This window comes from Micropterus dolomieu, linkage group LG18, assembly GCF_021292245.1.
Source record: "Micropterus dolomieu isolate WLL.071019.BEF.003 ecotype Adirondacks linkage group LG18, ASM2129224v1, whole genome shotgun sequence".
Lineage (NCBI taxonomy): Eukaryota > Metazoa > Chordata > Actinopteri > Centrarchiformes > Centrarchidae > Micropterus > Micropterus dolomieu.
In genome coordinates this window covers 29148025-29159897 of record NC_060167.1, presented here as the reverse complement: position 1 = coordinate 29159897, position 11873 = coordinate 29148025, and the positions used below count along the sequence as shown (strand labels likewise).

At 41.0% G+C, this 11873-nt stretch overlaps 1 protein-coding gene across 1 annotated transcript in view; it reads left to right on the top strand.

Annotated features, from left to right (window-relative positions):
- Positions 1-11873, top strand: part of magi1b (membrane associated guanylate kinase, WW and PDZ domain containing 1b) — a 142764-nt gene that overhangs the window by 82366 nt on the left and 48525 nt on the right. The window contains 1 exon segment of the mRNA XM_046076068.1: positions 11371-11490. Coding sequence (XP_045932024.1) covers positions 11371-11490 — 120 coding nt within the window.

Sequence of the window (11873 nt, the reverse complement as noted above, 5' to 3'; positions counted from 1 at the left end):
GATGGCCCACTTTTCACTCATGGCACTGATCAGTTCACCATGGTGAATATGTTGAAACAAATCATCTTTTTCCCCTTGTTTTGTTTGTGTTATTTTCAGTCCTGCATTTTGAATTGCCCAAAAAATGAACCCACAATGCTCTGAATTGTAGGTGTTTTCCACCTTGCTGTGCACGTCATTTCTCTGAACCCTCTGACTTTTGAAGACAATTTGTATGTAGGTCATACTGAAGTCTGTGTATCTGTTGGTGTAGTGTGGGCATACTCTAAAGGCCTGCCTCAAATGGAAAGCTGGATCGTGATGGAAAAGACTGTCTTGATTATTTGGGGTTTGTGTAAAGGTTTCAGTCCAGAGTCTCAGTATGTTTGAAATGATTAGAATCTCCACCCAAGCTGCATAGTTGTATTTGCCTTCTTAGCTTATGTAGACATGTTTTTTTTTGTCTACACCCTCGAAATGTCAGTGTTTGGGTAGTTGTGTTATCTTAACTGCCTGACTACATTGTTTGGTCAAGTCACCTGCCTTCCCTCTAGGTCTAATTCTAGGTGCAACTGGCTGGGTGGCAGGACACTAAGCTCTAACTGATGATGATGTTATGTCATCAGCAGTGACACACCGACATTTGCAAGATAGTCAGCATGATTGTTTCTTCTAAATAAATAATTCTGAACACATGCCTTAACCCTTTTATCCTCAAGTGTCCTTAACCTCAGATCCTTGGTATGGTTGGTAATAACAATCACCTTATTATCCTTGTTGTCAGACATTGTTTGTGTCATTTAAGCTTTACTATTCAGTATGGATTCCCCCGCCCCCTGGCCTCATCCGAGCTACATAGGCAAATCAGCACATTTGTCTGTGCATCTGCTTATGGATGTTGACAAAATTTAGTTTTTTCCAACAAACAGAAAGTCGGCCAATCCTTTTGTGTTATTACCACATAGTGCTAAACGTTTATTCTGCCACCAAAGAAAGAACTCACCAAGGAACCAGTGCAAATCTGAGGAAAAGATATATAAAAAAACGGACCCTTTGCTGTAGTTTTTCTGCTACAGCTTGCCATTGTGGAACTAATTTTCACACGTTGAACAGTGACATTCAAGGAACTTTGGAAACAATCGCCTGGATTGGTATTTTATTTGGTAGGCCAAGCATATAGTCATGTTTGCTCTTTTTCCTCTAAAGCTTTGTGGGCGTTTTGGAGTCCGCAAAAAGAGAAGGAAACCTGGTAATAATATGAAAGAAGTATTTCAGTCCGGTTCACTTGCATCTTTCGAACTCAAGAAAGTGTTGAGATTTAAGCAAGATGAAGACGTAGTTAAGAAAAATACCAAACTACACCGCCAAACTGGATCAGATGAAGATGTCAAGCAAGACAACTCCTCAGCTCCCAGCCATAAACCCAAAGTCATCCAAGGAGTAAAGCCCGCCATTGTCCTTGTGGAGGAAATTAAATGTAGGTCACAGCTAAAATGCGAGGCCAGGCCTGGGGGATATGTGGGCCCAGGGTGCTCTGTTGCTCTGGGGGAATGCAAGCGTAGGAAAGAAAACAGATTTTTCACACATGGTTATTTATAGAAGCTGGGTTGTGGCTGTGTGCATGTCTGTATTGCCTCCCTTTTATGTATTTCATGTGTTTTGATGCCATTGTGTTAAAAAAAAGATGACTAATTTTAATAATTTTCCTGCCATTTAAAGTCTGTTTTATTTTTCTCTCCCCTGCCAGCATTTCTGTCCTGTCCTCTTACAAGATCTAACATGGTTTAAGTGATCATAATTTACCTCTCTGTCTTCCATTGTTTTTTTGGCAGACTTTTCAGTGATGCATAATTGAATAATGTAGTCATTTTGGTCTTTCTTATGTCATTGTACTCTCTAACCTAATCTTAGTGTCATCCTCTGCCTTCACAAATGTCAGCAGCCTTAGTCTGAGTCTATCATACCACTAGAAGGGCAGATGCTCACTTAAAATAGTCTGCCATCAATTAAATATAGATGAGGTGCTTGGATTTGTCTGCCAGTGAGCGTTAGTTGTGCTTGTAGAGGTGAAGATCGTCCATATATATATATTAAGTAGATTAAAGCAATCCATTTTGTCTTACAGTATTTAAGTCCTGAGGTCCATTTCAGTATTTACATGAGTGCTTTGTTTAGTGCAAGACATCCAGACACTTTTATCTTTAATTTATTGCCATAAAGGTAGAGTGGAAGGCTCGCTATTGTTCAGCACTAGCTAGAGAGGTGACCCATGAATATAATATACATTGAGAGAAAGAAATGAACGTCTGTGCTTTAATGGCTTTCGAAGGAGAGCTAGTTATAGATATTATAGATTTTTTATTGATTATTATTAGTCATCATCATAAGTAACTAACTGGAATAACCATCCCGCTATTGTCCTCAGTGTTGTCCTTGAACCAAGATAAACCACAGTTGAGTCAGTTCAGTTGAGATGATGGCAAGATGACAGAAAGGAGACTGTTTGATATTGATCCTCTGTAAGCTGAGTGACAGTGTAGACAAACTGGGAAGGCCCAAGGTCACAGCGAGGGTTGTGACCAGTTGCTGTCATGTATTGATTGTGGTTTGAGAGACATCACGGTGTAACTGGATGCTCTCTGTAGTTGATAAGCCCAATCCTGAGATACTCTGTGGAGGAAGACATTTTGATTGGCAGTGCCAAGGTCACGGTGACACGAAAGTGGCCGCAATTAGCTTTTGAAATGGCAAAATACAGTTGCAAGACAATTGTGCTTAATAAAACTGGTTTGTTGCATTTTTACCTTTCAACAAAAACACTACATGTGTAATTCTTATCTAGCCTACATAGTGTGTTTAAAGGTGCATTAATCATTTCAGTTTAACCCCTTGGCAGCAGAAAAACTCCAAAGCCAACAAAGATATAGCTTTTTAAGTGAAAATAAAGTTTAGCTGCCAGATGTTTTCCTCAATGTTTTAGAAGAATATAGGCTAAGATTGAGGTGTGGGGAAGAGGTTGTTTTGGTTGCTGCACTGAGGGCGCTGAAGGTTGCTTGTACAGTGATGCAATTTCATGTGTGGCACTATTAGCTAAAAATTATGTCTTGCTTTCACTAGCAAAGTAACCTCCACAAAGCACATTTATTTATACATTTTGTTAGCGCTGTGCAATCACAATTTCGAATTTGGCTTCCAACAATTTTAAAAACAAGTTATTCAAACTAAAATGATTATTGTGCTGCATGCTGTTTTGCAATGAAACTCGTTTTGTCTTGTGTTATTAATCTAGCGCACCCTTCCCTTTAAAGCGGTGATTTATACTTTTCTCACTGTTAGTTTAAGTCACTGCGTCTCCCAACAGAACGCCACAATTTCATCGTTATGTAACGTAACTCGAGTAGTTCACCTGCTCTGCTCTACTCCGTGGAACAAACTGTAGTCCTCAACCTGGAGGGGAAACCGAGCTGCTGTCATCGTCTCTAAGATGCCGTTTCAAGTTAATAATATTCAATTACTATTACTTATTTCAAGAGCTATTTGAGATGATGCATAATCATTAAAAAATTTATTTTAAAAGTTCAGTAAATGCCTGACGTTTCCTAAGTCAATCAGTAATCGTGTTAATAATCGGGATTTCAATTATGACGAAAATAATCAAGATTGTGATTTTTGCCATAATCAAGTAGCCCTACATTTCATGCCATTTCTTTGACTATAAATAAATAACTTTCACAAACTGAAACAAAATAATCACAACAGAAACACAGAAATTAAATATTTATTTGTGTACACCTCTGTTTAAATCTTCAACTTTCAAATTTTGCTGATCATTGTCTCTGTCTTTATTTAGCCAGGCAAACCCTTTAGTTTTTCCATCTCCAGTGATACTGGCTGAAAGAGATTAGATCTGGATACAAAAACCTATGATGCTAAAATTATGATGATGATCATTGCGGACCCAGAGAAAACCCTTACAAACAACCTACATATTAGATAAGCGCCCTTTAAAGTAAAGAAAAATATATATCAAGCTTAAGTTTACTGTCAGTACATCTATATAAATCTGCATTTCACAGGGTTTTTCGTAGGCCGTGGTGCACAGAGATATTTAAACAGAGGCAGGTTAAAATCGATATTAAATAATTATAATAAATACTCATATATACTGTTAGGCATACAATGCACGCAATAATAATGCTTATTTATAGAATCCACAAAGTACGTCACAAAGGCAGCAAAGTTAAACAGACAAGTCATACAATCAAAAAAAAACCATATAAATAAAATTTGGTGTATAAAAACCAATACAGGGTAGTAAAAGGGAAGAAAGAAACATTTTTATGGAAAGAAAGAAAATTAAAAGTAAAATCAGGAAATGCTATCAGATAAAAGTATGTTTTAAGAAGGGATTTAAAGGAGATCACAGAATCAGCCGACCTGATTTTCTCATTCCAGATCCTCTGGGCGCTGACTGCAAATGCTCTGTCCCCTTTAGTTTTCAGCCTGGCCTCTGGAACAGACAAAAGACCTCTGCCCGAGGATCTCAAAGTATATATTGGCACGTAAGGTGCTAAGAGGTCAGAGATATAGCAGGGAGAGAGTCCATGAAGAGTTGTAAAAGTTATCAGTAAAATCATAAAATCTATTCTTAAACACAGTGGGAGCCACTGTAAAGAGGCTAAAACTGGAGTGATATGATCATGTTTCTTTGTTGTGGTTAAAAGCCTGGCAGCTGAGTTCTGTACAGTCTGGAGGCGATCGACAGATTTTTGGTTCAGGCAAGTAAAAAGGCTGTTGCAGTAATCCAGATGTGATGAGATGAAGTTATGTAAAATGGTCTCAGTGTCTTTTAAAAGTTAACACAGATTTTAAAAATATTGCTAAGATGATAAAAACATGAATCCACAAGCTTTGAGGTGTGCTGCTCAAAACTTAAATTATTATAAAACCAAATTCCTTGCAACAGGCTTGATAGGATCCAATAGTGAACCAGCAGATGGCAGAATTTGTTTTGCCTTGTGTTGGGACCCAATGACAAGGATCTCTGGGGTTATTTTTTTTTAGTTCGGCTGAAGGACATTTTTTGACGTCCAGAGTGAGCTCTGCATTCCAGGGTCTTTGGATCTACCATCAGGTAGATCTGCATATCCTCAGCATAAATAAGGAGACACCATGTCTATGAATAATGTGTCCAAAGGATGCATATATAAAGAAAAGAAAAATGGGCCCCGAGGCACACCAAACTTCACAGAAGATAATTAATAAACATAGTTGTTCAGAGAGAAACAGAACCTCCTATTCGAAAGGTATGATGAAAACCATTCTCAGGCCCCATCTACACTATTACGTTTTTGTTTAAAAACAGAGTTTTAAAACAAATATGATCTCTGTCCCCACCAGCATGTTTTAGCTGCATGTCAGAGTTGATCTCTGTCTACATTAAAAAGACTGAAAACGGAGGTCGGCATGGTTTTCAAACTTCTCTGCTGTAGGTCTTCATTGTCGCCATTTTAGTCTGGACAGGAGGTGCAAACATAGCAAAAGGTCTAAGGGGGCCTAAAGCTGTAGCAGATATCCCCACCCAGTGCCTACATCTAACAGCATTCTATGATTGACGGTCCAGGAGTTTAAGGACTGAGCACATGCCATCATCAGCAGCCATTAAAAAGTTGTTGGTAAACTTGAGAAGGGCAGTCTCAGTGCTGTGATACTTCCAGAAACCAGAACTCCTTCATAATATTATTTATATATATATATATATATACAGTTTTAATAACTGGATGTACAACAGTTAGAACTACATTTGTTTCCGGATACAGTTATATCCAGTAAATCCATCCATCCATCGTCAACGGCTTACCCTGTGTACAGGGTCGCGGGGGGCTGGAGCCAATCCCAGCTGAAATTGGGCGAAAGGCGGGGTACACCTTGGACAAGTTGCCAGTCCATCGTTGGGCCACTACAGTAAATCCATAGAGGATATTTTTACACCCAGGGTAAATCTGTAGCATGATCAATAATGGAGTCATGGACATGGATATTAAAATCACCATAAACAACAACTCTAAAACAAGAGTGGCTAAACATTCAGGCTTTTCTGCTAAAAAGCTTCCATGTGGTTTTGGGGGCAAAGCTACTTGGTAACACTTTCAGTTCCTTTAAACACCCACTAGGCCATGTTGTTTGCGTATGATGGTGGAGATAACATAAATGTTTGCAGCTAAGGTGAAAGCTTGAAAAGTCATTGTTCAAAAGGTCAGTGAGTTAAGAAGCTTAAAAACCTGGGCATAGACATTTCTTTGCCATGCCAGTCTTTCTGAGGGGCTATAAAACCTCCTACCAGATGGATGTGGAAAGGATGTGAGGGGTACTTGTTAATGTAGAAAGTTTTGTGTATGCTGTAGGGCTGACCCCAAATAGTCGAATTCAATGCTTCGATGGGCGGAGCCTGATTTGACTGTCAATCTCGCAGTCGAAGCATTGCAGCGAAACAAGGATCATGCCATTTTGGCTATATGGGGGTGCTCAACGTCTGATTTTACATAGAACTACCAGTTTTTCAACGTTTAATGCTGTAAAGAAATATATAGAAAGAATAAATCTTTCAATAAATATTTTTGAAGTGTGTGAATAAATCCAAAATTGTAATGCTAACCCTGGATGGTCAGTGCACATGAGTAAGCGTAGCGTGTATGTGTGCAGTGGCAGTGGAGGAACACTTGCTGAAGAGACGGAGCCCCAGCTTCACTGGTGTTGTGCCGAGTTGTCCGCACTTCGCGAGACTTTCGGATAATTTATCACCGTTGATGAACCACACAAAGGCAGGACTTGATGATTCTGATTCCACTAGGGCTGTCCCAGACTAAGGTCTGTCTTAGTCTGTCCCGCCCTAGTATGCTGCATTTTCTGAGTAGAGAACAGAGAAGAAATATGTTTTCTCTTGTCCTCTTTGTGTCCTGAAGTGACATGACGGTCTGCGGTGTTGCAGACCTTAAAACAGATATTGAGGTAGGGACTCAGTAGTACATTTTAAATGGTGAGATTAGGGAGTCTTGTTTGTCTTAGTTGCTGCAAGAAGTGGAGTCATTAAACTTGGATGGAGGCACTTCTGTTGTCTTTCAACAACAGAAGTGCTGATATTCTGTGGGGGTTGGTCAGAATGGGACTTGTTGAAGTCTACTCTCACCTGTTTTGTTATAATCACCTTAAGAAACAAGTTATCGTCTTTGCACCTGTCCGTTAGCTTCTCCTACCACCACCGCTGCTGATAAGGCCAGTCACAATATATTGCAGTAGGCAGGGCATGCATCCCTGCGCTGAGTATGTTGGTATTGGAGATGTTGTTGGTGACCCTGACTTGACTGTGAAGTGTTGAGACCTAGCTGAGAGAGCTTCTAGGAAACGACAGTATTAAAAGCTAAGCTTAAATCATGGGACTGTATTCTGCCGTCTTTTAGTTCAGGTGTGTCAGGAATCAGGGTGTATAGGGCTAAAGGATATACCGTTGTTCATAGACAGTTGGACAGTTGGAGCAATAAGCAAGTTGGAGGGACCAAAGACTGAATTGTATGTGATCCATGACTAGCCCCTCTAAGCAGTTCATTATGACAACTGTGAGAGGCACAAGGCTATACTTGCTCGGACTCTAATCCTGTTGGCTTCATTAGCACATGAATGATAGTAGCAGCTCTGACACTATTCATATTAAAAATGTCCCCAAAGCATATACATACTCGTAGTGTTCTAATTTTGACTTGCAAGCTTTGACACACAGCAGAAAAATGATTGGGCAAGTTGGCCTGAAAGGAGTATACACCAACATGCACCATGTCTTGATGTTTGATAAACCCTGAAGCAACACACCCACAACAATGGATCCCCTTGCGTTATTTTGCATAATGCTGTGGTCAGTCTGAAAGTACCCTTCCCCTCACTGTGTCACAGGAGCTATTTCTCATCAGCCAAGTGTCTATTTCCAATTGCAGTTACCTTAAACTATAAACAACATCAGGAGACCACCTACTCAGATATTAGGGAGAAACAATTGATATAAACATAGTAGTGGTAACAGGGACCGCCCCATGGTTCACTTTTGTGATATGGCTGTGATGTGGCTAACCCTAACTACAACATGGTAATTTATGGGTTAGTAACTGGAGATACAGTGCAGAGGTGCTGAACTCTAAGTTGCTCTCCTCACTGTGGGGGTCTAATCTGTTCACCATAGGTGGTTCACAGCATAGACAGGACAGTTCTCCTACTGTGGCTGTTATGGTAATGAAACTGTGTGTGTGTGTGTGTGTGTCTGTTCATGTTCACGTATGTCTGTTGCAGGGGAGATGGGTGCATAAAGCTCCATTAACTGATTACCCTCCACCCACAGCTCCCGTTTAGCCCCAAACCATAACATTTGGTGGCCATGTACGTCCTCCCCAGTGTGTGAGTGAGAGAGAGAGAGTGTGTGTGTGTGTGTTCGCACATGTACATGTGTATGTGCCAGCAGGGGCTGGAACAGCTGCTGATTATGACAGGAGGTGTTTGCTTCCATCCTTTTTAGTATTATTACAAGCCAAAGCATGTTTGGCATTCACAGACACACAAGCCATATGACTCCTCTGTGACTGTTGGTATCTGAGTCAACCCTCCGCTGAACTGCCAGAGGGAAATGGTGGCTCAGCACTGTGCCCTCATCTGTGTGAAGGGACAGATAAGATAGACAGAGAGCGTGCGGAACAGACCCGAAAGGAAATGTAGCGCTCCATATGTTCGAACATAAAACTACAAATATCTTCCTGAACACGAAGCAGGTGGCCCCTTTTGTCTGCAGCACCAAGCTTCACATTCATTTAGTCAACCGTTAGAGTAACCCAGTATGAATACAGATTTTTCATATAGCTCTAGTGTTCAAGGCTCACTCTTTCCCCAATCTGGTAATTTTGTGGTGTTTTAAAGTTTCAACCCAACAACATTCTGCTCTAAATTCTAGGCTGTTGTTTTACTGCCGTTTTAAATCTTGAGTGTTCAAATACGCCAAATTTGTATGCAATACATACCCCATTTATGCTTTCTCATATGGACCAGACCTCTGAGTCATACCTCTGTGGTACTTTATATTTTCTGTCAAGGAATTGAAAAGGGAGTTATGAAGCCTGGGGGGAGACTGTGTATCAGAATGTGTCATCACTGGAGGACAAACTTCCCCACATCGTTCGCTCCATCCTTCCTGGGTTGTCCCTAGCAACAGCAGAGACCCAGTGGCACAATGCGTGAAGACACATAAATTACTTTTTGTTGAGGAACATACATTCCTGGATCCTTTATTGTTGTACAGTTACAGGCTACAGAACATTTTGATGCAGCAGTAGTGGCTCTGAGCTCCCAGCTCTACAGTACGACTGGCTGATTTCAGCCACTGGATCATCTTCTTGAAATGCCAGTGATGTTTTTTTTTTGTTTGTTTGTTTTCACAATGCCCACCCACCCATCTCAGCTGAGGAAGATGTTGATGCAGTTAAGCCACGAGCCATCTAGCGCTAGACGAACACCCTCGCAGCAAATCTCCAAGGCTGCATTGTATGTGCCAGTCACTGGAATATGCTAACTCTTAGCTTTCGTAGTCTCACTCCTTCTCTTTCTTCCTCTGCATTTTAGAGGGCAGCATCCGGAATAGTTTGTGTTCGGCTCATCCAGTCCCAACTCTAGGAAGGAGTCTCTATGCACGACGCTCAGTCCCAACCTGTCTTTCCTTCTCACTCTATTTCACAGCTTGGTCAATGGAGCTTTTGTTGGGCAGGGGATGGTATTGAATTAATCAGGCCTATAGCGATGACAGTGTCTTACCCATGGGTCTGAGCCAAGGCTCTGCTTTTCTATCCCTTTTGAAACACTGGTCACAATTCCACTTCCTATTTGGTTTTCTAAGAGCAGCAGTGTCTAAATGGAGTCAAATCAATGGCCACTTTTGTGTGGGAAGTGAACTGACAGTCGGCAGAACGCTCGGGCTTGGCTGAGGACTCTCCAAGGTCGACATTCGGTAAAATACTTGGTGCCTGGGAATGAGCAAACTGACTGCTTGTTTGATAGACTTAAGAGGGGATTTGTTTGACTTTAAATGAATTTCCTCTTGCTGCACGAGGGCCTGGTCACAAGTAGTGGAGTTTGGAATCTTGTGAGCGAGTATGTTGCTGATGAACAGGAAGTTTTGCCTTCTCTATGTGCCCCCATACAGTAGCCTATAATAGCAATAACAGAAAAAAATAGACTGTGATTGCGACAGCTGGGTCATTGAACTGATGCATGTCGAGAGTATTTTGTGTAAGCGATGCAGAGACATTGCAACATGCAAGCCTTTCTACATGTACTGAATGCTTATTTGAGTGTAATGCATGTTTGCTTGAGTTAGGATCTGCACCTCTGTGATTTATCACCAGTGTCACTGAACATGGCTGCAGTGGGAGCATCTCCGTGTATCCCCACACATCTATTTTTACCAGCTTATTTCTTACCAACCCACTGGAAACAGAGTGATTGGGAGATAAGACGGCTAGAGGAAGAGAGGGGATGCAAGGAAAGGTAGCAAAAAAGGGAAAGCCCTCTGTTGTTGGCGATGAGAAAGATTATTTGCCATTAGCACTTGCCAAGGACAAAATAATTTTGTTTTGAGAGTGACACGCCTAGTAAGAGAACTTGGCAACAGTCAGACAAAATTGGGGAAATGTGCACTAGTGAGGCAAAGATTGAATAACTGAAGAGAGCAAAGAAAGCAGAATGTTTAAAAGAGAAAAATATAGGTTGACTTTTATCATCAGTTAAATGCAAGTTTATGTTAAATGTGTTGTCATCTCACTGCTGTCTCTGCTGTAAAGCTGTTTACCATTGACGCCTCGCTGGCCAACTGTCCGCAGTCATTAAAGACAAGTGCTAGAATCTCAGAGGCTACATGCCAAACCACACACACGCATTCACACACACATAGTGCCATTTCCCCCACCACCACATATGGTAGATTCCCTCTAAGGTGTTACTAGCTACCTGACACTCTACCCCGGTGTGAAGGAAAACTATAGCAAACAATGGATCATCTCCCTTTTGGAGGCTGCTTTTTATCTACCAGTACTACAGTCGCCCATGTCGTATAGCATTGTAAATACTATCTCCAAGACGATGTTCATCCCCGGTCTTATTTACCTGAAACTCTGGCAATTTGGAAAGTGTAAGATAAATTGCTGCTAAATAACTTATTGAGTTAGCACAGAATGGAGTGAATACTAGGATGATAGCAATGCTTCCAGTGAATTATTACATGCCAGGTGCCACTAAAATCTTTAGATGTATTCTTTGTTATTCAGTCTAGTTTTCTAACTCCTACCCTGTCTCTGATTGGTTGTCCAGGTACAACCCGCGCCCCTCGTGAAGGAGAAGTATCTGGCGTGGACTACAACTTCCTCTCAGTGGAGGACTTCCTGGAGTTGGAGAAAAGTGGGACCCTATTGGAGATTGGAACGTATGACGGTAAATTAGAAAAATGACACATTTGCTTGGGTGGCTGGTATGTAACTTCTGCTGATAAAGACTCATTGGGGGTTTGCTAACTAGAGGGGACAGACCCCTACAGATCCCTTATACCTGGAAAGAAGTAGGAATCCTTTGAGGTGAACCAGTTGTATGCATCTGCCTAGTCTGCTTTCTGTTTGCAGGGTATGTCTTCCTTTTCAATTAGTGTTTAAATAAAAAAAATATTAACTTGTTAAAGGAAAATGCGCCTTAAATCACTTGGCATTTTGTACACAACCATGCATTACAAGGCCCATTCTGTAGTTTTGCATTTTGTTGTATTTTATTATTTTCATGACTAACTGACCCACCATAGCGGATGTGACATCATGTTGACATAT